Genomic DNA, 27,769 nt, shown 5'->3' with positions numbered 1-27,769 from the left:
ATCTTTTCTATCTGTTTGAATTTAGATGATGGATTCTTAACACTTCCTTTTTAGGTATTTTTAAAGTATTAGGTCTTATAACAATAATTCTACCTTCAATAAGGACTGTATTAAACTTGTCCTTTGTTGTTTGTTGTTATTTTGTTTATTTTCACTTCAAGTCATTATATATTTCTGATCAGACTATAAACATATATAATAAAATGGGTGAACAAAAACACAAAAATTGGGACTGTTTTGCAAAGGTTATGGTAATGTTCATAATTTACAAAGGTGTGTGTAACCATTTTGTTGTCTCTTATCAGGTAATAGCTACCCTTTTCAGTAACGTAAAACTAAACACAGTGCATCTGGTCTTTGTGCATACAACTAACCTAAACTAAACTGAACTAAACTAAACTAAACTACAACAGCACTAAATGCAGCCTGAAACATTACAGCTGAGAAGAGTCTGACACAGTTTCAACCAAAATTGAACATTCAAAGCTTTTAAAAGGTAGCAGCATGTCTTTTGCAGGGATCATTTTTGTCTTGCATTACACTGCACAGGTGTTCATTGTGTCCATCTTCTGCACTTTACACCAATATAAAATGTTATACACTATCTCTCTGCACTATTTCCAGCATCCTCAGATACACCGCAGCTCTACGCTGTGCCTGATACTGCACCAGCACAACAAACAGCATGAACAGAAATTTAACAGTGATTTTCCCACAACCATTCATAAATCTACTCGTCTAATTTATTTCTTTTTTATGAATGATGTTCCCTGCTTGGCAATGTTTAGGAGTAAAACAGATGTGTTTTATTAAGCTTGTACTTGCGTAGTTGTTTGTAGCACTGACTGGAGGAGCAGATGCAGAAGGAGACAAATTGACAGGAAGAGGGCGAGAGAGAGAGAGAGAAGGGGGGGGAGAAAGAGAGAGGTATTGGGAGGAATTTCAATGTCTACTGGCCCAATTTGCAAGGAATTGATAAACCGCTGCATTCCAAGCATGCTGATCCCCAAACTGCAGTGCTCAGCTGCTGTGCGTACTGCATGGTGATACCGCATTGTGATCGCTGAGACAGAGCTTCCTCCCTTTTCTGCGTTCTTGTTTAGTTGAAGTTCGGTTCTGTCTCAGAGCGTTTTCTTAACTCAGCTTTCCTGGGGGATGATGGAGAGTGCATGATGTCTCACTCCTGTCAACAAACTGGAGAAGAAAAAGTGTGTAACTCTGTGCACCTGTGTGATGTATGCAGTGTTACATCTTTACATCTTCTAACGCGTGTGTTTGTGTGTGTGTGTTTGTGTGAAGCAAGGTTCCCTTCTCCTTCCCTTAGCTGTCACTGCTTCTTCACACTTGTAACTTATATGATCATTTTGGGGTCACAGGGATGTTGTTCAGGTCACTGCTGCAAAAATACTAAAATACTTAACGTCACAATTTGTGATCGACGTGTCTGAACTCTAATCTGAGTTATGGATGTTTTCTAATTCAATTAAGTCTTTAAACACCGGATAACTTGCTTTTATTTTCAGTTATGATCAGTTAAAAAACAAACAATATGCTAATGATGCTTGACTATCTATCAATAACTCTCAATATGAGGAGTAACCCGCATTCTGAAGAAAAAGTTATTGTTGCTAGTAGCAGCCGGTGCGGCCAATGGAGGCCAGCAATAAACGTTTTCACCCTAAATATTAGCAGTGATAACCAAAATATTCAGCATTAGTAATTAAAACAACAAAAATAAGCATTGTCTTTATTGTTGCTTTAGTAAAATGAAGCCTGTGTTCATAATGTACATGGCTTTGTGATAAGGGTACAGCATGCACAATACCAGGACCCTGAATCTGAAGCAGCTAAATGGAATTCAGCCATCATTTATCTTATTATTTACACCTGTGCTTTTACTGCTGTGAGAAGTCAAAATGCATTTGGTGAAAGAAGCCTATACAAATTTTAACATTTTATTTGTTTGTGTAACTCGTGTAAACTCTAGAAATGCATCATATTTAATAAATTAAACATGATGGGTTCAATGTTCGATCTTAATGTTGGAAACGGCAGTCACCAAAACGTGCATTTAGTAGCTGATCTGGCAGCTTTTGAACAATTACATGATATTCATTAGCAATTAGGGTTAGCCCGGTTGTCATTGAATTTGAAGATGCTTTAATTCCAGGCTTTTTGATGTTTAGCTATAGGAATGTGTTTCTACTATTGCACCCATTGCAGCTGCTTTCAGAGTTGGAAAAATATGTTTACTCATTGATTAGTCAGCAGAAAATGAATCAACTATTTTGATATTGAATTAATCATTTAATCATTTACTAAGAAAAAAATGCCAAAAAATGTCTAGTTACAGTTCTTCAAATGTGAGGAAGTGTTGCTTCTGTTTGACTCATGTGATAGTTAACTTAATATCCGGGTTTGGACTGTTGGTTGATCAAAAGAAGATATCTGAAGATACCAGGTTTAGGAAAATATGATTGCAAATAAAAAAAAAAATCTTACATTTTACAGACCAAACAATTAATAAATTGTGAAAATAATCTCCAAAGGAACCGATTTAAAAAAATAAATAATAATTGTTGGTTGATATGATGAAGTATATGTACAAGATCTTACCCAAAGCATAACATTCAACGTGTAAATATGTCTGTGTTTGTGTGGTGCTAATAAGGATGCTCTGCTCTCATGATTTGATCCATATCCAAGTCTCGGTGGACCCTTGCTGATAAAAGGTTCTATTTCTGGCAGCAAGTCGTTGTTCTGCATGAAGCCACGTTGCTCGAGCATCCTGTTGGCAGATGCTGATTTCTCTCAGAACTGTGGGCTCAGGTCGCATCTTATGACCTTTGACGTGCATCATACCATTGTGCACACACAACACACACACACACACACACACACACACACTTACACACAAACACACACACTTAGCAGCTAATGCAGGAATTGGGTTCCATGTTTGAAAGCAAAGCCGGATGAGAGCCATCAAAAATGTATACAGTACTTGAGAGCGAGGGACGGTGATGGAGATGGAGGAGGAGAGTTAAAGGGAGTGGTGTGATTCGAGAGATGCAGATAAGACGGAAAAATAAAGATGGGTGAAGGAGAACAAGATGGAGGCTTTCAACAGAGAGCTTATAGAGAAGGAGGGCAGGAGCCAGAGTGTGCAGTGTGCTTGTTTTTTGCCGATACAGATCAGATTTCATAAAGATCCACATGATTGCCTCATAACAAGGGGAACCCAGAGAGGAATGAGATGGAGAGATGAGGCGGAGGCAAGCAGAGACACGATGGAATTGATAAATAGCTGCCTGCCCTCCCAGCAGCTGCTTTCTTTGTTTTTCCGGTTTGTTTTCTCCTCAATGGGCTTAATATGATTATCCTAACTGTAATTTGGAGAGAAAAAAAAAACAAGGACAATAATAATGATGGAAAGAGGAGTTCCCACTTGTGAGTCTCTGATTGGATGAAGAGTCCAGTGTTGGATGCTGTTGTTTTGCTCCAGTGTTATATTTCACTGTCCCAATACTCCGACTGTCCCGAGGGTTCACGTCTGTTTGCTGGCTTCTCAGCTCCCCTGATTGACAGTGATAAGCATGGCCTCATCTCTGCTCATACTGAGGATTGGCAGTGAGCCAGTCACATGGCAAAGATGCTGCTGAGCCCGAGACTAACTCTGTCTGTACTGACTAACTGACTGATTGACCGTTGTTAAACAGTGAACAGTGAACATTTGAAATGAAAAGCTGCAGGACAGATCAGGCTGGGACGGGACCTTCGGACCTCAAAGTCAGATCGGTGCATCCCCAATGATTATTAAAGAATAAAGAACTGAAACCAAGCGGTAGTTCAGTCTGGTTATAATAAAGTTCGGTTCTATCCTCAGGGTTAAGTTACTATTGAAGTTTCCTGATAAACTAAAAATCTGAGCACAGCAGTGAGTCAGCGTTTGGCATTATGTGGAGCGATACTACACCTAAGGTCCAGTGAATCATACTGCTGTAGCTAAACTGTGAAGTGACAACTACTGTGCTAGATTGTATTAAATGTTTTAACAGATAATATATGGAACGCTCCAGGCAGTCAAGTTTAACAACAACAACAACAATTTACATGAGCACAGGTCAGCATAAAATCTGCAAACAATCACAAATACTACTATGCAAAACATGTTTAGAGGATATTATATACTCTAGTATTAGTACACAGTCGTTATAAAGTTTGGATCAAACATGTAGAGTTAAAAGGTATTGGTTGTTGTTGAAAAAGTGTTGTAATATTTAATTGTAGGCAATAGTTTGAGCAAATCATATTATGCACTGTGGATTCTTCATGGTCCCTCATAGACAATGTGTATGTGCGTGTTGTTGGTGAGCATGTTGGTGAATCCACATGCTGTGGCCACAGGCTTGCAGAGACATTTGATTCCCCATCAGAAGTAAAGAGAACCTGCTGCATTTTCAGTCTTCGCTTCAGCAGCTCCCAAAGTACTAAAAACCCAAATCTTTATGATTCCACCTTTACAGTCTAAAAGGGAATTTTTACCACAAAGGTATAAAGGAAAAATAGTGTGTCCAGGCCTCCCACCTCGTCCTTTGAGCCCCAGACCTCCAACCCAGCCCCAACCCTCACACAACTTTTCTCTGACTGCATTTATAATGCATTAAGGCATTATGTAATGACCACAACTCCAAGACAGGTACAATGGTGTGGCAGCTGTCAAAGCAACAGGATGCCAATTACCACGTATGGCCATGTGCCATCACTAGGGCCTCTTTCTGACTTTGACCTTCTTATGTGCCGGTATGGAGCAGAAGATAGGAGAAGCAAAGCCGTAAAGGAAATGACAACAGCAGGAGGAACAAGAGGAGAATAGTGGGAGAATTTTAATGAGAAAGGGAACATGTTGTGTAATGAGTGGGAATGTAAGAGAAAGAAAAAAAAGAAAAGACAAGAAACACACAGAGAAGATGCGAGGGAAGATACTAAATCAGGGGCAGTCATGATTTATTGAAGAAGTCTAGAGATCAGCCCGTCTGTCACATTTATTTCCTACGCATTTGTTCATGGGTAAATTATGTTTACCAATAAATGTCCATGCAGTGTGCTGCAGGGAGCTTAAATCCATCCTCAATGAGATATTTTAAAATTATTCTTTCATTCAATCATTTTCCATACACAATGATTACTGTTCAGAGCAGGCTGGAGGCTATCCCATCATGCATTGGGTGAGGGGAAGGAGAGGCAGCAAGTCCATCACAAACAGAGACAACACACTCATGTTCACATTCACACCCAAAGGCAAAAGTGGAGCACCCACTAGAAACCCAGTGGGATGCAGGGAGGAGACGCAAACAACTAAGTGAGGGTTTCTTTTTGAAAGATATCTTGACTTATTTAAACAATGCACCCATTTCTTTCATCATATACAACAGCCCCGCCAGTTTAACCTTTTATCAAAGGAATCATTTGACATTTTGGGAAATATTCGCTTTTATTGTGTCTGCACAGTAAATATGAAGCTACGATCAGCTGATGGTTAGCTTAGCTTAGCATACACACTGAAAAAAGGAGAAAACAGCTAGCCTGGCTGTCCAATGGTAAGAACATCTGCCTACCAGTGTCTCTGATTATATTATAATATATATTAATTATATTATATTGTGTTGGATTAATTCACATAAAGGGTACAGACATGAGAGAGTCATCAATCAAATATACCTATTTCCCAATATGCTGAACTATTTTCTATTATTCCCACTGTCACGGTCTTGGTTTTGGGTTAGTTTCCTTCCTGTTTTATTTCTCTGCCTCTTGTGTCCCATGTTCACTTCACTTCTTGTCTTTGTTTGTTTTCCCCCCCTTGAATTGTCTGCCCCACCCCTGATTGAATCCACCTATGTCCAATCACCTAAATCTCCCCAGCGAATTTAAACCCTGAGTTCCCCTGTCTCTGTGTTGGTTCATCTTCTATGTCTGCTATGTTCATATCCCTCATGCACATGTCCGATTAACCTGATCCTGTTTTGTGTCCTTTGCCCGTTCTTGTTTCTTGGATTTTCTGTTTCTCTTGTTGGACTCATCTGCATGTAAGTTTTGACATTTCATTTCATTATGAAAATCACTGTTTATCATCCTTCTGCTCCTTGTGTGTATCTGCATTTGTGTCCATCCCCTGTAGCCTTTTTGCCAAACTGTGACACCCACAGACATTGATTTACTAAACGGTGGAGACTAGATGCTGTAACTTCTTGTCATTGTTATTGTCTCTTTCTTTCTCTCACAGGTTCAGGAGTGGCTATGTCTGAACTGTCAGATGCAGAGAGCGTTGGGGATGGACATGACCACACCACGCTCCAAGAGTCAGCAACAGATACACTCTCCTTCTCATGCAGCCAAACCAGAACTTAAACCTGATGCCTCGTCTCAGCCTGCACCCCAGACACAGCCCCCTCCTCAGCCCCACCCTCCAGCACAGGCTCAACATCCAGCGCAGGCTCAACATCCAGCGCAGGCTCAACACCCAGCGCAGGCTCATCATCCAGCGCAGGCTCAACATCCCGCGCAGGCTCAACATCCAGCGCAGGCTCAACATCCAGCGCAGGCTCAACATCCAGCGCAGGCTCAACATCCAGCGCAGGCTCAACATCCAGCGCAGGCTCAACATCCCGCACAGGCTCATCATCCAGCGCAGGCTCAACATCCAGCGCAGGCTCAACATCCAGCGCAGGCTCAACATCCAGCGCAGGCTCATCATCCAGCGCAGGCTCAACATCCAGCGCAGGCTCAACATCCAGCGCAGGCTCAACATCCAGCGCAGGCCCATCATCCAGCCCCTGGCTTTACCAAACAGGCTGGTCCAGCTGGCCCAGGTCAGCATCAAGTAAAGCTCCCTCCAGGGGCAGTCCCTCTCCCCGGCATGGCCAAAGCCCCATCCCAGCCTGATCTGTCCCGCAACTCTCCCGCCCACCAACCCCAGAACACCCGCCACGACCAGACTCGCAGTGCGGGGAGCTCTCCTTCACGGCAGCCCCCACCTCCAGAGCAGACATTTGGGAAGCTGTTTGGCTTTGGTGCTTCTCTTCTTAACCAGGCCAGCACTCTCATATCTGAGACTACTCAACCACAACAACAGCCCCCCAAAACGGCCCCCAAACCAGGAGGACCTCCTGGTCCAGGATCTGGGGCGGGTAAACCCTCAGGACCTCAGCCTGCACAACAAGGGCCTCGAGCCCCTGCTCAGCAGCAACAACAACAGCAAGCCCACCCGGACTCCACTAAACCCAAAGCTTGTTGTCCTCTCTGCAAGACTAACCTCAACATCGGCAACACAGCAGAACAACCCAACTACAACACCTGCACACAGTGCCACCACCAAGTGTGCAACATGTGTGGATTCAATCCCACTCCACACCTGGTCGAGGTAAGACTCTGATTTGATCTGTTTGGCTTTCAGCTATGTGAAACAAAGTGCCAACCGGTCTGCAACGGCTTTCAGACCTAGAATTTGCTAAATGAAATTGTTGATGTGTTTTCAGAAGAAATACTGCGTCATGGTGCAGTTGAATGGGTTGTGTTATCTATTTGTGGTCGACTGCTCCTCGAGTAAATTGCTGCAATTTACAGAGGATTCTTGTGCTTCAGGGGCTTTCAATTGGCCCACAATTGTCTCAGTTTGCTCTTTCTCTGAGATTCTTCATGATCCCCATTTTGTATGTCAGTGCTGGTTCTTATTGTTTCTTAGTAATTTTAAAGAACAGTGCCTTATTGTTCACTCTCGTTCCTTAATACAGAGGGATCAACAAATTACTTATATGTCACGCAAAGGACAAAAGAGAATTTCTGCACGCTAAGGGTTGATATTTGTACTTTCAAGCTGCAGGTTTCTGTCTGCAGCTTGTACACACAATGCTTTATGTAAGCCTACAAGCTTCTTCTGTTTCTCTCTCTCAGTGTTTCTCAGTCAGGACCTGCTCTGTTCTGCTCTGTCAGGGCCTTTCATGTAGTTAGCTGAGTGAAGTCCAGGCTGTGACTCACCTCATCAGTGTGCACTACCCTGGAGCTGCACAGAAATATACGACCCATCTACAGAAAACGGGGCCTTATCAAGTTCAATTTTATGGTTAATCTCAGTATTGATTAGTCACAGGGGTTAGCTGAGGGTATATTCTTTCCTGGAGTGATCCTTGGTCCTCTGTCATGGTGGGAATCCAGTTGGTAAGAGCAGAGACTTGCAGTAGGCCAGGCAATAACAGAGTTTAATTATGCAAATCAAGTCCAATTGAATGATAGCTGTAATAACTGGCTTTCTGTGGAGCGCTGGCTTTTTATGGGCGAGCCTTGTCTGCCCTGGCATCTGGTTGTCACAGGCACTAGCACAGGCCATTCATAGATCGCTATGGAAACAGAGAGATAATTTGTTTGTCAGGCGTCCCTTTCATGCTCGGCTGCTAAGATGCTGAGAGTCTACAAAAACTTTCACTGCTGTTGCTCTGTTTTCATGAGAGACTCATGTTATTAGGTTTGATGTGTTTCCGCTCTGCTGGCTTCAGCTTCAATCCAGAATAAGGTGCATTATTTCCAAACCTGTGAACAAGTTTTGTTGTCATTCCATGTGAGCTGGCAAGTTGGTCGCTCCAGAGTGGGTGAGAACCATTTGGACATGGTGTGAGGCTTTGTACTTTGAGTCTTGGTTTCTCAGCTTGATTTCCACAGACTGTTTGGCACATTTGTTTTTCTTCTCATCCTCTTCTATCTCTCCAAACTTTTCTGTTTCTCCCTTTCCGTCTTTTTCTCGCCTGTTGCAGGCAGAATTTGAATCACTGCTCCCTGTTTTCATCATGGTGTTGTGACAAAGCCTGTAAGTGAATAATTTCTTCTCGTGACTGGTTTGTTCTGTTTTTTCAATCTTTATGATGGACAAGTCAATCTTTATGATGGACAAAAAAAACTCAAATCTATGCTCAGCGGATGAACAACTGAGTAGTGACCACTGTTTACCAGTTACTAGAAATGTATTAAAGAAATAGGCTATAATGATATATTATATTTTTGATAGTATCAACAAATCCTGAAAAGACCAAAACTAACAATGAGTTTGTCCTCTTCTTAATACTACCCTGCCCGATCTGTCATTCTTAGCCCATTGGTGATTACTGAAGATGTAAAGGAGATTTAAAATGCTGAACATAGTCATTTTATTTTAAGCATTAATTATTTTTAGCTGATTAGTGTGGGATCAGCTAAAAATTAACTACAGTGCCCATTTTCATGAAATGAAGGAACATGTCACCCAGTGCAACAGTGGGGCTCATTCATGTGTTCATCATTTTTGATGATCTTTGAGTTTTGATGGAGGAATAACAGGAATATGCATTATCAAAACTGGTTAGTACGAGAGTAGAATTTCAGTGTTTTCCATAAAATTAGAAGCAAACTAGTTTGAAAAGTTTTTCACTTGGAACATATGTCCCCATTTTCCCAAAGGCTATTGTTTTTCCGGGTACAAAGAAGAAACAATTTACAGTATATAAAGTCCTCTCCTGCTGTTGACAGCTGAGGAAATGCTTCCACTAATAGAAAGCGACATCAAAAATGGGGAGAAAATGCAAATGAGCTGCTACTGTAAGTATGTACCAAACTAATGAAAGCTATTTAGAAAATACAATATTAAGCGACAGTAGCTACAGAAAGCATTCGGCCAACCTTGGTCTTTTTCAGGTTTTAATTTTTCTTCTAATCACAGTGGACATAATCAGCTTGGTTTTTACACTGACAAAAGGAAAGGCTGCATTATGGGAAAGGTGAAATAGATATCCACAAATTGACCTAAATGTATAACAAATGCAGTGTTCGATTCAGAAATACTGTGTATTAAGTGTTTGCCGCCCTTACTATATCACACCTAAAGCATGATTACCACAGAGACATCATGTAATGAAATTCTCTGTAACTGTACTTAGGGAGGATCTGTAGCTTGTGGATATCGGAAAAATGCTGGAAATATTCATGCAAATACATTTTTTGTCACCCCATGAGTGACACACTGCATAATTCATTCAGAGCAAATTAGGCTGAGCTGTATCATATAAAAGAAAAAGAAAATAGTCGGTCCCTTTTTCATCTGCGATGAGACGATGAACGCCAGTGTCTGTGCGAGAACGAGTGGAAGAACGGAGGAGGAGAGAAAGGAAAGAGGTGATAGATTGAGAAGGAGGAGGAGGGAGAGAGAGTGAGAATCAGAGATAATGAGTGAGAGGACACCAACTGTTTGTTACATTGCACAATATTTCACATCAATTAGTGCTGAAAGTCATGTGTGGCTCTGAGTAAATAAGATGTCCTTGTTTTGGGGCCGTTTCCTCCCCCATTACGCTTCTCAAGGAGATCTAAACCAACATTGTGTCATTGTCGTTTCCCCAGAGTGTGGTTGCAAATAGAACATAAGATGTTTCCACTGGAGTGCCTTCTGCTCAGTCTGATTTACAGTACGCTGCATGTCAATCCTCATCCCTGAAATGTAATTCTTTATCTCCTTCCACTTGCACAGGCTGCCCCAGCCTACAGCCGTGCCTTAGCTTTGACAGTAAATATAGGTGGAGGTGTGTTTGACACAATGCATTATGTTTCAGTTCCCAGCAGTTTCACTAAAACATTATTTTTCCCATATGCGTAGCATTTTGTTCCCACGGCTGGGCGGGCGTACTGATCTGACTCAGTGTGTCTATTATTATGATATAGACGCGTCCCCTCTGTTTATAACGAGATGGAGGCCCTGAGTGGATCATTAGTAAACAGACCGAATTTCTCACAGAATTGTAGAAAAAGTGTAGAGAAACAGCAAACATAGTTCATCAATAATTCAACTAGGGAGAACATTATGAATAGTTCATGCGGTGTGGAGCAGGGAGAGCGCTGTGTTTGATTCATCATGTCACACAGGGTCAGTGTGTGTTGATGCCCGTGTGCATGTTGCATGCATGTGTATGAGAAGAGAAATGTATACGTGCAGGTGTGGATAGTTTTACTGCAGGACAGTGTCTGTTTGTATGAGGCTGAGTATCAGGAGCAGGCTGTATGGTTTGTGTTAGAATCCAATATGATTTATTAGGGTATGAAATTCTCTACTTGCACTCACAAGTCTACTTACTCTTTCAGAACATATATTTGGTGACTCGTATCAAATATATTAACTATTCTGGCAGCTCAGAGCAGTTTTATTTAAACATTTAAACTTGCCTCTGCAGCCTAGAAACTATTTTTTAACTTCTAAATAAGACCCTCTCTCATCCTCTAGAATATTAAGGTGGATCAGACAAACTTCCGTTTAATATTAACATATCGTGGTGATGTGTCAGCAAAGTAAAGTTCAGCTGTAGCCTTTCCTGACTCCAGTCCTTGGTCACAAAGCTGAATAAGATCAGCATACAGGGTTAGTAACTTTACATCGACATATTAACAGTTTAGAGTGTTCACATTATATTTGCTACTCAACTGCTCATTATGTCACCTTTACCAGTATGCATTCATTGTATATGATGAATCCATAGTTCCACATATATACAGACACACATACAGAGACACAAAGGCGCTCTCACAGTCTCATTCTATAATACGCTCAGCTGTGACAAAGCAATTACAGTCAGACTGTGCAAAGAGTAACCTTTTAACAGTCTGTAACACCGTCTGCAGTAACTATATATTGGCTCAGTTTTATGTGCCCAGAACACAGGATGCAGTAAACTTTGGGGTTAGCACACAATGAAATGTTGGTAATGAGATATTGCAGAAAGATTGTGTAGCATGAAATTTAGCCTTTAAAAACTGTTTTACTGAAAATGGACTGTACTGTTGATTCAGTTGAAGAATCACTTACATCAAACAATAAACCTTACCATACCTTAAATTAATCAAAGTCTTGGTGGTTATTCTACCTCTACTTTTCAATTCACAACGACAATTTGTTTGAGACCGCAGTGACATTGAAGACAAACCAGGCGCTCAGTAAACATGTGTAGAACATGTGGTATTTGCTTACGTGCCACAGCTCTGCAGGAACACAGTTTGTCACCCTCACACCGAGCCACAGTATAGATGGACATGTCATTCTCATTCTCAAACATACTGGAAGTGTTTTCTGAAGGTTGGCACCAGCCTGTGTCTCCCTCAGGAGTCCCATCCAAAGCCAGATGGCTGCCGGCATCATGCATCCAAGCCTGCCATGCTCAGCCTGGCTGCTCCCAAAGTGATGATGGTACACCATCACAGATTCAAACACCCACCCGGCCTCAATCAGCTGCTTTCTGTCTGTTAATACTTCCATATTCCTTTGTGCTGCATGCACTATGTGCATGTGGAAGTGCACATGTATTACAAGAATTCAGCTTCAGATGCCCACATGCAACTTACACATGCTGCACATACCAAAATACACGTATTCACTCCCACTGAAACACAATACTGAGAACTAACAGATTCACACTGTTGATCTTGAATAATATTATTACAAATATTAAAATTGTTTTATATGTAGTAATAATATTACCATAATAACAGCATTATATTACTATACTTAAATTCAAATTACTGAGTTAAAAAATAAAATATTATTACCCATAACTACATCTTCTTGTGATTTTAGTTATTTCAAACGTCCATCTGTTGAATTATTCTACTGAGTCCTTTTTATAAATGCTAACGTTAGCATCTTATACCTTTTTTTTAAATTAATTTCCAGCTCGGGAAACATCCACATTCACTCACCCAGCCCTGCTCCTCCTGCTGTCTACATGCTTTAGTTGGAGACTGCTTGCTGTTGACACATTGATTGAATTGGCAATTACTTCTGGTTGGATCGCTCGCAGTTGACATTGCAACACGGGTACTCAGCCCTCTTGATTCAGTCTACGCTCCGTTGATTTAGCAGCAACAGCAGGGTGAGCATCTTAAAACCCCTGCACATAATACAAGAGTATTTATTTATAAGACACAGGTGACACACACAAACAACAAGAGACAGAGACAGGGAGATGGGTGTGTTTCTGTGTGTATATTGGGGGAGGGGGGTTGTAGAAGCAGCTAATAGTTGAGAGTGTTTGTAATCCGTGTTGAGGGAGTGTAGCGATCCCCTTGAGTACGATGCTTAACCCCGACACACCATTGTAAAGATCCACCCACACAAATAAGTGCCATCGGAGAATAGTAAGCCTTGTTGGCTGATTAAACCGAGACGAAGCCCATTTTCATTTGATATTAGAGTTGAAGCGACTGTAATGGTGAAACAACGGTTTTCCACCTAAAGCCTGTAGTACAAAAGAGGCGGCACGTCTTCGGTTGGAATGACACGAGGCAAACCTTTGTGCCACAGTGACAAAATTCAGTGCGTGACTGTACCGCTGTAGACAAGAAGACAGGAAGATGATGTGATGTTCACCAATGACTGCTTCCTGTTGAGATTATGAGGCACCCAGCACAGATGGCTCGCTGGTTTGGAGGCTTAAATGCCACTCACTCTCATCTCTGGGACCTCTTTGTTTGGTGGCAGGCTCTGGGCTCTGTCTGAGCTGGAGTCGCATGCACTTTGTTTAAAGTTCTCTATATTACAGACCTGCTGAGAAATCCAGGACAAAGCTCCCACAACTGCTTGTATATTCCAGAGGTTTTTTTTGGGTGCTTTTTAAGATTTCTGAGACGATGAACTGTATTTCCTGATTCTAACCGTGGGACTGACAGGAAATAGAAAAGGGTGAGAGGAGAATCTGCAACGACTAGCACCATTTCACACTGGGATTGCATTGTATGTGCCTTATTCTGCGCCTGTGCACCACTAGTGTTAATTTTTCATGAGATGTCTTTGAGGTCAACCTCGACCTGTTCCCAGCCCTGTCTGCACCGGCAGCCGTATCAGCTGTTTTGATGAATGACTATCCAGGAGCACAGTGGCCATATTGAACTTAAATTACCCCTCCAGCTCTTTTCTGTGGCTCTTTTCTTCAAATGCCCTTCCTCTCCTACCTTGTGAGTGAATTTGCTTTGAAGCCTACAAGGGACCTCAGCATTGGCTTAATCACCTCTTCAGAACTCATCATCTTCAAGGCCTGGTGGCTATGCTAACGAGCTTTAGCGATGCTCCGAGGGCCCCTGGCAGTGCGGTGTCTATCCTCTGTGTTGGAGCCACAGAGGTGGGCCCGAGCAGTCCTCCCACCCCTGCTACTGGGCCCTCCTGTCTCAACACATCACTTCACCCGCCTCATTGGTGCTCCTGCTCTCTCCTCCCCGCAGCTCCTCAGGCATGCAACTACTCCCTAATGCTGGCATTAGGAAAGAAGGAGGAGGGTCAGTTGAGTGTGCGCTTTGCTTAGAGGCTGCAAATGCTAAAAGGCTGGCGACACAAATGTGAGATTATGGAACGGAGACGTGTATTTGTATGTCAGGGGAATGAAAACACACAGCCGGACAGAAGGAGCGCTATAATGAAAGGGAGCAGGAGATTGAGAGGCAAAATGAAAGAGATAAAGCTCACTGATCGCTCAGATATTACATTTAACCCCTTGCTAATCTTCTCAGTGCTGCAGCTGTCGGGCAGCAGTAGAGATGACCAGATCAGCTGCGAGGGTCTGGGCCTTACAACAATATTAACAATAGCAAAAGCAGCATGAGGATCATTACACTCGGCCAGAGAGAAGGTCCTCCCACCACCTCGATTAGTGAAGACACTAACGCTCCACTGCCAGTGCAGTTTGCTGCTGGGGGCGTGACACAACAACCAAAGGAAGGGTAATAGAGCTTAAGGGGTTCACTTGGTCACTGTCATCTTCTTATAAACACCTCAGCTCACAAACCAACACACACAGGGTTGTTTTGTCTCAAATATATAGCTGCTTACCTTCTTTTGACAGCGGGGTTAGTGATCCCTGTGTTTTTTATAACGTACATAATGTACAAAATGATGCAGCAGTGTTGTCTGATACGTTACCTAATGCACTTTGAACTTTGACATGTCCCCTGAGAACAACTCACTTTGTGCCACCTTTTTCATCATTCCATTAACAACAACAGGACAAAGTACGAGACAAGCCCAAAGTGACGGTGTCAGCTTATCCTTAAATGAAAGTAGGAAATGTTGTTTTTGCATTTTCTTGTCTTGACCTATTTTCTCAATCAGCGTCAGACTATGAGCAATGAGGTTCTACATGATCATCGTTTTTAATGCAAGAGCAGCAATAGTTTGGTTATTGCCCATTAGAGATTTCTTTATTTTCATCGTCTTTGCTTTCTTACTGGCGTCTCATGTGCGACCACAATCTTGTGACTGTTGTCGTCTTTAATTGACATTTTGTATAGTGGATTATGTCACTCACTACTTCTCTTATACAGTTAGTTCCACTCAAAGGATGCTGATGCCCATGCCACCCTACAGACTTACTAACCTGAAAGACTCAATGACTATAATGTAGTATTAAACATAATTTTTGCTGGACTCATTCCAGTAAAGTAATCACCTGACTTGGCGCTGGTGATAGGTTGCAGCTTGAGTAACTTGTTTAAAAGATAAATGTGAGATACATGAATTGTATTTGCTTGGCTGATAGCTGCAGTTTCGCCCTGGCAAGGGTATTAGAAACTCATCTAAAATGAAACGGGGCTGAGGAGACAGCCTGATTAACTCGTCCTGGGGACAGACATATGCGACAAGACACATGACTTGTTTGGGCTTGGCTGCCAACCACGGTGTAAAATAGGTTTGTTTGGCTGCAGCTTGATTAACATTTTGGAAAAACAGATGTATGTTTAGTGGTTTTACTGTTGTTCTGCCACTGCCTTTATTCTGTTTTCGCCTCTGAGGAGTTTTGCAAAAAGCACATCTGACTGTTGAGTCTTCCTGTGTGTACAAAGGAGTGCGCAAATTACCCATGGCATCACCCATCCTCCATATGATGCTGCAGACAAACTATACTGTTGTGTGTGTACATCTGACTTAATCTCAATCAGCCACATTGGCGTTCTGTGTCTCATTATCTTGCTGACATTTAGCTTGTTTGCAGATCAAAGACTGAAACAATGGAGAACAGTGAAGCAGTCAGGAAATATGAAGCAAGTGTAGGTTTGGAAAGATGAAAATAAGCCACATCAATGACTTCTTATTATACTGGCTGCATTAGACACTTTGACCACAGAGGAAATTGCTTTCACTAAACTAAGCTGAGCTGTGTGCTGCCACTCTTGGTGCTTTTTAAGCAAGATTGCAGAGGGATAAACACTGCAATTCATCTTGAATATTCTCAGGGTAAATTAGCAGAGCTCGGCTAAAAGGCTTTCCAAAAAATAAAAAACAACAACAAAGAAAACTGTCAAAAACTACCCTCTGCCTCCAGAACAGCTTCAGCCGTCCTTTGAATGCTTTCTTACAAGTTCTGAAGTCTGTGAAGTGGGATATTGGATTGTTCTTGTCCTCTAGGAAAGATTTCAATTATTTGAGGGATGAAGGAGGTGGATCCACAGAACCCCCCTAAAGATTCAGTTATATTTAGACATGGTGGAGGCGATGGATTTGGGTTATTATTTGCCATGTTTAGTAGCTTAGTGCCTCAAATATGATGGTAGTTTGGTAATAGTATTTATTATGTATTTAGACAACCCTCGTGTTGTTTCAAAGTGCAATGCAGGTTGTTTTTTATTTTTTTTAAGTCATCTGTCTTGTTCTTGGTCTGTAACCCATTGTTGTTGCTGACAGAACACTCTTGATTAAGACATTTTCAACCTCAACGAGGTAATGAAGAAGTAATGAATTGTAAAAGTTCTACATTTTACCCTTTGTACTGTATGATTCTTGCAGATTTATTTCCTACGTAGATGGCTGCTGGTACTGTTACAGATCCAGAACAGTAACAAACAATGTGCTTTAAAGGCATCCTGTAGCCTCCCCTGAATGTTCCTGCCCAGATGTAGCAGAAAAATAAAATAATATATATATATATCATCCACCAGTCTGTGTCTGTGTCAGACTCCCTCCAAAATGAAGATGTGTGGTTGGAAACAAGCTTTCAGATAAAATGATTTGTGGGTTAATTTGGATATCTTGGTGCTTTCACTGTGACTTATTTATGTATCAAGAGCCCTCTACTGAGGCAGGACACTCTGATGTGATCGGGCCCCTGTTTCCTGGGCCAAAAGAGGGCACCTGTTGCCTCCGTTGATACGAATAGAAACAGACAGAATGAGTAAATGAAGAGCAGAAAGCATGACCTGACCCTGTGCTACCCGGCCCCCCCGAGGGACAGCAGAGACACACATACTTAATGGCAGATGACACACTGTTGTCCCTCAGCAACACTCTATAAAAAGTAATTTCATGTGAACACTGCCACTGTTATGGAAAAGTCTTCTACTCTAAATACTTTGATAATGTGCTTTATTGTGCACATAAGTCACGTAATAATCAGGCAAAGAATAGGGTTATCTTTTAAGATCTGCTAGTCTGATCATTTTCATATACATTTTTTTCTTTATTTGTTCCCATCTGTATCTATTTTAGCCATAACAGCAGCATCATACAGTAGATGAGAATGTCAGTTGAACAATTTATTTACCACTTGGATCAGTGTGCAAAATCCCCCCTAACTAGTGCTCCAGTATTGTACTGAAGTCTTACCAAGGCTCTATACGCAAAGGGCCTAACCTCAAAGCTTTCATGGATGCAAGTCAAGGCAATCAACTAGGCTATACATGCTTTGCACACACACATCAGTAAGGCTAATATCATTAACAATAAGGCCACGCACACAACAGTCCGGCAAAATAATCCAAACTGTCGCCTCTCTCTCTCTCTAACCTGACACACACGCATTTATGTAGCTTCACCTTATGCACAGCAGGTCTTTCACAATTCACTCACAGCAAACAGGCAAATGTAAAAAAAAAAAAAAAAAAAAAATCATCTTTACATGAAAAAAGCGACTGCTTACCAACATTTGAACAGCGGGTATTCAAAGGAAATACAAACAACAATATTTTTCTGTAGTCATTTTCATGAATAAATGTTTTGCACTTTGAATTATTAATATTGCTGGACATAGAGAGCTTTTCAAAGATGATTTCAAGTGACAAATTACTTTTGGAGGATTTTTCCATGGACCCCCTAAAGATTTGCTGTTGATGCCCCCTGCATTTCGCACACTGACTTCCAGACTGATATCTCAGCAATTATTTGATGGATATGACATATTGCACAAACATTTATGGTTCCCAGTGGATGGATCGTTTTTCACTTCAGTGATCAATTCAAAGTGCTAAATTCCACATTCAGAGCATATCTTTGAATGAGGGATTGCCTCCACACGGCTCTCAACATGGAGCCGTGTGGATAGCAGCAATGCAAACAACGGCAACAGTGCTGACAGAACTAACAGTGTATACCTGAGTAAGGCCGCCGTGGGTCTGGACGCCATTATCAGCAGCTACCGCCATAAGAGCACACTGCAGAGGGGAGGCATTTAGCTAGCCAGTGGGACACACGCTGGGACTAACATGCACTAACATGCACTAACATGCACTAACATGCACAACATGCACTAACATGCACAAGCGGCGGGACCGGCTACTTCAGCAAAGCACAGAGAAACTTTACAACAGCAGAGAGAAGAGCGAGGTAGACCTTGATCAGACTGATTTGCGAGTATTCTAATAAAATAATCTCATTGACTGCTCCTACTATAACAGATTGACTACCTGCAGGTTGGTCTATCAAACATGCCACGCCCTGAGGTAGAAGAAGAAGAAGTATTTCAAACTTATTGAGATGATCCTCTACTTTATGTTGAACACACTGCGGGGGACTGTATATGAGTGACTGTGACTGTAGTTGAGTCCTGCTTTCACCGTGGATGATCCTTCATTTCCTCTCTAATCCACAGGCCTGACCACGTGTCGCCATTGAAGGAGTCCCAGGGGATTGACCTATATACCTGCTGACTCTTACTGACCTGTCACAGCCGTGTGGTGGAGTGGCACAGCCTGGCACACTGCTGTGACATGTGCTCGCTACACACCGTGCGCTGCACACTTGGTCGTTTTAAACCACTGTTTATTCAGACTGTGCACAATGGAAATGGATACGATAGTTTAAAGGGCTCCGATAGGGCTTCAATAGAGCAACCTGCTCTGCTGATCTTTGATTCTTATTGTCACTATCACTGCAGTGAAACAGGACTGTGAGTATGGTTATTTGCAGTGATGAATTTAGTTTCGATTGAATTAAACCTTTTACTGTAACTGCCCAAACTTAACATTCAGCGTGTTCAAGTGTTCCTATGCTCCTTTACTGGTATTAAACATGAGTGCGTGTGTCTTCGTCACTTGGCATCAAACTGTGCATGACATATTCCCCCCCTCACCTTAAACTCACCCCATTCATACCTGCTTGGCAGCGCGCCCCCGTGCACTTGGTAGTTAATAATTCACACTGACCCTCTGCTCCCCTGACCTTCACTTGTTACGAATTAATTATGACCTCCTCTGACGTACGCCTCATTAATCTCTGTGAGAGACAGAACGTGAGGGATTATTATGATGATTTCTGCCTTTGTTGTTACAAAGCTATCCTCTTTATTTCAGTCCTTGCTTTGAAGGTTGACGCGTCCAGCGCTTCTGTAATGCACCGTCAAAAAATATTCCATTCAGGTAATCACCGAAGCTGTTTTGGTGGGAAAGACGTGAAAGCTACTGTTGAATTATTTTGGAATAAATTGGGTAAGAAGGAAGACAGACAAAGTTTGACATTTAGAAGTCAAACTTTGGTGGAGAGGATTACACATGATGCGTGACAAAGGTTTTATATCGCCGTGCATTGCTGTCACGCTTCCATTTGCTCATTTTCCTCGCAGAAGGCTTGTAGCAGACTTTCTAACACTGCCTCGGTTTAACAATTGTGATCTCTATTGTGACATGAAAATAACTATTTAGTGGGAATTGATCTTGCTTTCATTTCTGGCCAGCTAAAATATTATATACCTCTGTGAGGTTTGTGACTGCGGTTAATGACAGCTGACATTTTTTGCTCTCAGCTTGTGTTCTGGTTCCTGGGAGAGACACCGTGCGGGGGACAGACTCTTGCTGTGAGTTGACTGACAGTGAGAGGTGGAATACTGAGGTTGTGTAGGCTACAAACAGTATGTCTGCTTGCACATGTGTTCATACACTTTGCTGATCAGCATATCAAAAATATAACGGTGTGTATGTGTTTGTGTCAGAAGTAAAGTGGGACAACGGGGGAGTGACTGTCTCCACACTAGTGCAGGGAATAAGAGCTGAGATGGTTTTGCAGTAAAACGGGTTGGCGTTAAATAAGCAGCCCACTGCAAGTGCAATATTTAGCAGGATGCTTGAATCTGACTCTGTGAGTGCACTGTTTGTTTTTCATGTTGTTGTGTGGGTGTGTATCCTCCCACGGGGCTCCATATCTCTCTATGAAAATTCTGCACTCTCTGGCTCCCTCCATGGGCAGGAAGTATTAAAGGACTACATCATATTCCTGCCTCACCAGCAGTTTGTCTCTGTAGGTCTGGTACCTGTGCACATTTCTGGTAAATGTAACTTTTGTGCATTTTGGATTTTTTTTCATGGTTCCAAAAATAAATAACTAGAGATAGTCTTTGATTTATGACCAGGATTGTGAGTTGAAGAATGTGACCTTTTATTTTAGGCGAGTGGAGAAAAAGTTGTGACATGCCGTATTTTTAAGGCAGATCACAGAGTCCACTTCTGGCATTCGTTGTAGTCATCTCACCCCGAAGACATTAGCCACTTCTTCTCTTATAAGCTCCTGCTATCAAAAGGGAGACTGCATAGATGTGTTTTTGCTAGAAGGTGAGCCACCAATATGTCTAAAATGTATGCAAAATAGAGTAGTCACTACTTCAGTATTACTAAAAAGACAGAAATTAAGAAAAATGAAGTGCATAAGGACACATTTTTTATTTCCTGAAACAATACATGTACTGTTCTGTCACAAAGAGGCAGTTCTAACATCTTATTTGAACAAATAAATGTCACTACTTAATATATGACAGTATGCAGAGGGACAAAGTTAACGATTAGCTGGTGAACACAGAGGAGTTTTTAGCAGCTAATAGGGCCACATATTACCCTCAGGAGTTGGTGTAGAGCAAAACCGAGCTAAAAGGAGAGGGATTCACCAGATGGCCAAAAAACGACTCCAAATGAATAAACATTTGCCATGTTGACTGTTGTTTCTACTGCCTCCAAGTGGCAAAAAGAATAAACCAGTTATGTGATTTATACTCCTTCAGCTGTGTACCTATGCATTCTGTATGGGCTCCTCTCGAAGATGCACTTTCTTTTGATTTAGACCCACGTTTAAATCCTTTGTCAGGCGGTCCTTGATTTATTGGATTTAATGGTTCCACGTATGTTTGGCTCAACACAACTCTACAGCTAGAAAAACATGATGGTGGTGTTGGATGAAGAGGAGGAGCTCCAGTATTATGCTTTGTTGTTGTTGTTGTTGTAACAGGATGTGAGGTACTTGTCCGGAAAACCCATCTACCGGTTCTGATGTCCAATAAATCTTCTGCGGCGTTTGCAGTGCCTGTCACGTAGTCACATTTTAATGGAGGTGCTCTCTGCGGCTCTGTGGAAGCTCTGTGCAAACTTTTACACAGAAGTATAAATTATAGAATAGTTAAATAGCTAAATAAATTAGCTGTTTTCATGGTTTCATACATGATGTCATCTGAGGAGTCTTCTACTTCTAGAAGTGTGTAATTGATTAATTAGCATCGAAACTACAGAAAGTAAACATGTCATGTCAGTTTTAAATCCTCTTTTGAGTCGTACTCTGGAGGAACATCCTGCAGGGGTTTGCAATTTTTCCCCTTCCCTTGTGCAAGTTTGCCTGAAGTACTAAGCAGACTCCTTTTTGTTCTTCAGAGCTGTGTTTTTTTTACAGCTTCAAGAACATATTTTATAGCCCGGAGTTCATCTTTTACTTTTAAGATCTTCTTGCCTCATTACATTATAGTCATTTTAAATTTTAATTCAGGATGGTACATTCCTTCATCAAATTAAGTAGCATCTGAACACTTTTAATTTATCATTCACATACCTGCTTTTAGCTTTGCTTGTCATTAGGGGTTAGCAGTCAGGATAATGAATAAACTTTCCTTGCTGCGTTACATGATTTGGTGAATTTATACTAAACCAAATTTGTATAGACATGGACAGACGCACATGTTAACATACTAGCATGCACATACTCTGGTTGCACACACACACACACACACACACACACACACACACACACACACACACACACTCACACTCACACTCACACTCACACTCACACTCACACACACACACGAGTAATCAGGCCCGTAATGTTTTAGAAAGCTCCTCTGAGAATGGGATCAATCTATGAGAATGGGATCAATCTCTCTGACCTTTTCCTTGTGGTAACCTGCAGTGTTCAATCCCTCGTTATTTTGACAGTGAAAGGGCAGCTTTTCCGGTTGTGAGCTGACTGGAGCATCACTACACTGCCAGTGTTCACACTATCCAACCTTGTCTCCCTCATGGTCGATTCAATTTCACTCTCTTTACACTATTCTTGGTACCTTGTCAACTGAAATGAAAAAAATAAAACTGAATTCTCATTTGCTAATGCGTCAAACACTTTTGCTTCGGCTGTGTTCTGGGTATATAACATCATATTTACTGTAGAGATGTACAACTGTAAAAAAAACTAAAAATGTTGGAGGTGCTTCACAAGGTTCCTCCTTATAAGCTGAAATTAGATTTTTAGATTTTCTTTTTTAAAGGGAACTTAACTGTTGCACTGAGAGCTAAACGCTCTGCAGCTGAAGGAAACAAATGCAAATAAACAAACCAGAACTAGAAATATATGGGGGTATTATAGTAGCAATATTATTTAGAAATGTGTGTGGAGAGTTGTGAAACTATCTCAATCTAACAGTGTGTACTCAGACTTGTGAATGTGTAAAAGCATCTGCAAACGTCTATTCAGATTTGCAAGCGTGCTATTATTTGTGAATTTGTAAAATAATTTACAAGGTCCACTTGTAAATCCGAGAAGTAAATCTACAGAAGTAGATCATGGCACTCCAACATCTTAGAGCAAGTAACAACAAGGAAGGACATTTGAGAAAAACATCTTTGTAGCAGGTAAACCATCAGAAAGCCAATATGATTTTACCACTGTAGGTCTTCATCAGTGCATTTCCTGTTTAGTCCCTGTTTTCCAAGCGAACCCTACACGTTTTTGATCTACTGTTGAGTACACAGATCAACCAGTCATCTCTCTCTCCTAGTAGCAACAACAAAAGAATCTGATAAAAAAAATAGTTTGGGCTTAATTTAGAGATCGGCGAGTTCAGCAGAATTTAGCTTGTCTTATAAATACCTAATTCTGTCTGCTTCTCTCAAATGTGAAACGTTAAATTCAACATATTTTGAAAAGATATGCAATAAACACATTGATGCTGTAGCTGCACTGGTAAGTGTAGAGACTGTTAGAAGGCTACGGTGTAAAATAAATAATGTTTTCTGTCAAAATATCTTCAAACTAGATGCTGAAAGCAACATTGACTCATTACATGTTGCAGTGGATAAGAACAGATGCCAAATGCTTCAGATGTGATTGATAGATTACAGACAGTGTGTAGTCTTGTCAGCTGCATCTGAGTTACAGTTCAGAGCCGAGGTTAAATACGCTCTCAACTGAGCACACAAGTTAACCTCATGCCATTTAATGAGGTTACCAGCTCACTAACAAGATGATCTCACTAACAAACTGAGCCTGCTGCTACCACACATACAGTAGAACCCCACACATGCATTCAGTGGAACCCCACGCACACATGTACCGTATTTTCCGCACTATAAGGCGCACTTAAAAGCCTTTAATTTTCTCAAAAAACGACAGTGCGCCTTATAATCCGGAGCGCCTTATATATGGATTAATTCTGGTTGTGCTTACTGACCTCGAAGCGATTTTGTGTGGTACACGGCGCTCTGTCAAAATGTTTTAGTACGACTTTGGTAAACTACAAAGCCGCACCGCTTGCAGCATTACGGCGGAGTAATACATACTGTGCTTCACCATAATATTACAGTGTATGTGTATAAGGACCCCAAAATGGCACCTGTCAAGAGGCACGCTTACGACGCGGACTTCAAACTCAAGGCTATCAGTCACGCAGTAGAACATGGGAATAAAGCAGCTGCGAGAGAATTCAACATTAATGAATCAATGGTACGGAAGTGGAGGAAGTTTGACTGACTGACTGTTTTGTTTCGCTTAATGCGCCTTATAGTCCGGTGTGCCTTGTATATGAAAAAAGATCGAAAATAGACCATTCATTGACAGTGCGCCTTATAATCCAGTGCGCCCTATAGTGCGGAAAATACGGTACACACACACACATACATACACAACCAATCCCCCCAAAAAAGTGTGAAAGACAAGTGAACGATAAAAACAAAACAAAAACAGTGTTTCAAAACTCATTATTTTCTGCTTGAACAACAAATTCCCTTTTCTTTCTCTTTAGTTTTATCTGCAGTTTAATCTCTTTGTATTGAGCTGAGGTTCTTTTCTTCAGAGGGCAGTTAGTCAGTAGAAGATTGCCACACAGTGAATTGGTTGCTTTGTTTTCAGGGTGCATTAAAGGCCTGTCTCTGAGGCGCAACGGCTCAGTCTTTTTTACGGACCTGATTTTCTCCACACAGTGTGGGCAGAGGTGGGAAACGCAGCCCACAAAGCTCACTGCTGTACAAGCTACAGCACTCTGCATGAATAATTTGCAACTCCCAGCTCCGGTTTGGCCTTGCTCCTCTCTCCCTTTCACCCACGCAGTGATGTTATGCTGAATCAGGAGCAAAGAGTTTGGCTTTACCAAAATGGCAGCAAGAAAGCTTCACGGTGGAGGAAAAATGTTCATTATAGTATCTAATTGAGGCATATAATTAAATTATGCTCAAAAAATTATTAAAGCAAATTTGATATGGGTTTGAAGAAGTTGGAAGTGACTAGAGACTTCAGAGGCTGGGAGATGTATTTAGATCGGTGATTATGTGATCGTATGCATGCATGTGTGCACACGGTATGCACACATAGCATGTCCTCACCGTCTCTGTCGGCGCTTCAGTGGTTTTCCGTCGGTCCCATTGTGCACTAGCTGTCTACAAGCACACAGACGCTTGTCTCTGACATTTCTTCACATTTTTTTTTTACATGTGAAAGAACCGGCACAGATGGCCAGTTCTGAGAGTACTGCACCTGTTTATATATAGCTTCTCAGTAGAGCACTTGAGAGAGATGAAAACAAAGCAAGTCTGTCCGTTTGGCATGCCAATGGCTCCATCCACGCTTCGTGGTCTCAGTGGAGACAACAGATTCCTGTAGGATTTGGGCACGTTAAGAAAGATTTTATCCTGAATGGAAAAATAGCATCAATATAAATAGCATGTAACACATAGATTTCAAATGTAGCCACTGTATCTTTGTACTTTGTTTTATTACATTTGGTTCAGGCAGTTATTGTATTTAATAAGCACACTTTGTTAAACTAAGTAGGGGAAGTTACTGTAAAGGTTGTTCTTGTGTTTTTTACTCCTTGAAAGGTTTTCAAACTGGCCAAGCATTTGCCAGGCTCTTATTTTATCTCCTTTTATGCAAAAAAAATGTTGCAGCTGCCACCACTATTCCTTAGTTTGCTGCAGCGATGTCCTTAATGAAGTCCATATTTTCACAGTAATTATGATTCAAACGGCATCATTTCTAAATGAGGGAGCTGCATAATTTAACGCTCATGTTGCATAAGGATCTAATTGAGTTATTATCAACAGAAAAACAGTTGAAGGCTAACAGTACCAAAGCTGTATTAATCACAATTTTCACATTACAGTAATCCAGAGAGGTTGAGTCCCTCACCACAGGCAGCAGATTTGGTTTTTCGCAAGCTACCTGACCACACCACACAGCAGCTGGTGAAAAGAAAACAACGTTTATCAAGTTACAGAACCTAGAGCTGCAACTATTAGCAGATTAATCAATTATCTGATTGTCAGAAAATGAATTGGATTTTCTCAAGCCAAAATGACAAACATTAGATGGTCTCAGCTTTTCAGATTTGATTATTTGACGGATGTGATGTACGATGAATCAAATGACTTAAGAAAGTAATTGGCTCATTAAACGAGAATGAAAATAATTGATAGCTGATGCGCAAATACTTTATTCACGAGTTGCTGGAAATCAAACCAGTGCTAAAAGTCTAGTTCACATGAGGATTGTATTTGTCAGTTGGCCAGAAACAGAAGTGGATTGATTATGTTGCTCTGTGTCTGCTGATTGTGTAGTTTGGCAAGTTTCTGTTAACATGACAGCATGCCAACTCCAAAAGGCCTCAATATACCAGAGCTGGATGTTTCTCAGCTTGTTTAAAAAACTGATAAATGTAGCTTTTAATTAGACCTACAACAATAAGTCGAATGGTCACTTGATGGACAGGAAATTACTCAGACAAAACAAGACATCAACAACAAGCACACATAACCTTCGACTCTGAGAACTTGTTTTTTCTATTTCTAGACCAGACAAGTAATCAGTTAATCAATAAAATAACCGGTAAATGGATCAATTAGCAATGATGGAAATAATTGTCAGTTGCAGCTCCCTATTTTATATCTGTGTATGTACTGGGAAATTGTCTTAAATGATTCTCCGAAGATCATGAACATCATGAATTTTACTTTTTCTGTTCTGTTTGTGAATTTACTTTTGATTGGTAGGCATCTATTTATTTAACCATCATCTTCACCACCACCTTCTTTCTTCCGCTCATCATCATCATCATGAGATCACCACCACTTTCTTCTTCTTCCTGTTATTTTCCACCCGCCTCCACCTCATCCTCCTCTGCATCCTTTTCCATCCTCTTCTGTTTAATTTCAGCCATAGCTTTGTCTGCCACCCACATCAGCTAGTGGTGAACCATTATTTGTTTTACTGGGAAAATAGTAGAAGCGGCCTGTGATGGTTGGTATCCACCGTTCATCGTGGCCAGTGAGCCAAACTGTTTTTTCTATACAAATCCAGAGGACACACAAGTAGCCCTGAGAAGAACAAAATTAATCAATCTTCTTAACCACACAGAGCCTGATCAATTTCTTTACACAGATAAAGTATGAAGCGACAAATAAGACTATCACTATCACTGGAGACTTGTCTGTCAAACGCCGGTCTCTGGGGTCTGTAGATTAAGATCCCTATCCAGCTGTTACGATGTTTCTTGCCCGCTAAATGATTGTCACTCTCTGTCTATCTCCCTTTGTCTAGCTTGTAACAGCTTTTCTCAGTTATTTATATCATTCACTCCTCCAAGTCAGACATGTGACAGAAGTGACAGAATCTCAATAACTTCCAAAAGTAGTGATTATATTTGATAGTTGCAATGTGAGCATAATGTAAGTACATTGGAAAAATCATTTTTTTGCAACCTTATCTGGCATCTTGGCTGTTTGGACCACAGTAAAGGTGTCCTCTGATACAGTTATTGAACACCTGCATTGTTTTTGTTTATTTGCTCTTTCAGGGCATGTTGTTGAATTCCATCTTCTCTATTAAGCTTTTGAGTATGACACAGATAAAACTAATGATTTATTTGGCAGATGGTAATCTGCAGTAGAGATGTTTATGAGGTTATTTGTTTTGTTGTATGAGTCTGTGACACAA

The 27,769-nt window shown here is 41.2% G+C and overlaps 1 protein-coding gene across 1 annotated transcript in view; it reads left to right on the top strand.

Annotated features, from left to right (window-relative positions):
• Positions 1 to 27,769, top strand: part of bsnb (bassoon (presynaptic cytomatrix protein) b) — a 57,517-nt gene that overhangs the window by 13,826 nt on the left and 15,922 nt on the right. Inside the window, 2 exon segments of the mRNA XM_054617536.1 lie at positions 6,287 to 6,472; positions 6,821 to 7,423. Coding sequence (XP_054473511.1) covers positions 6,287 to 6,472; positions 6,821 to 7,423 — 789 coding nt within the window.

This window comes from Anoplopoma fimbria, chromosome 17 (genome assembly GCF_027596085.1).
Source record: "Anoplopoma fimbria isolate UVic2021 breed Golden Eagle Sablefish chromosome 17, Afim_UVic_2022, whole genome shotgun sequence".
NCBI classification, from domain to species: Eukaryota; Metazoa; Chordata; class Actinopteri; order Perciformes; family Anoplopomatidae; genus Anoplopoma; species Anoplopoma fimbria.
This window is presented reverse-complemented; position numbering and strand designations above follow the sequence as displayed.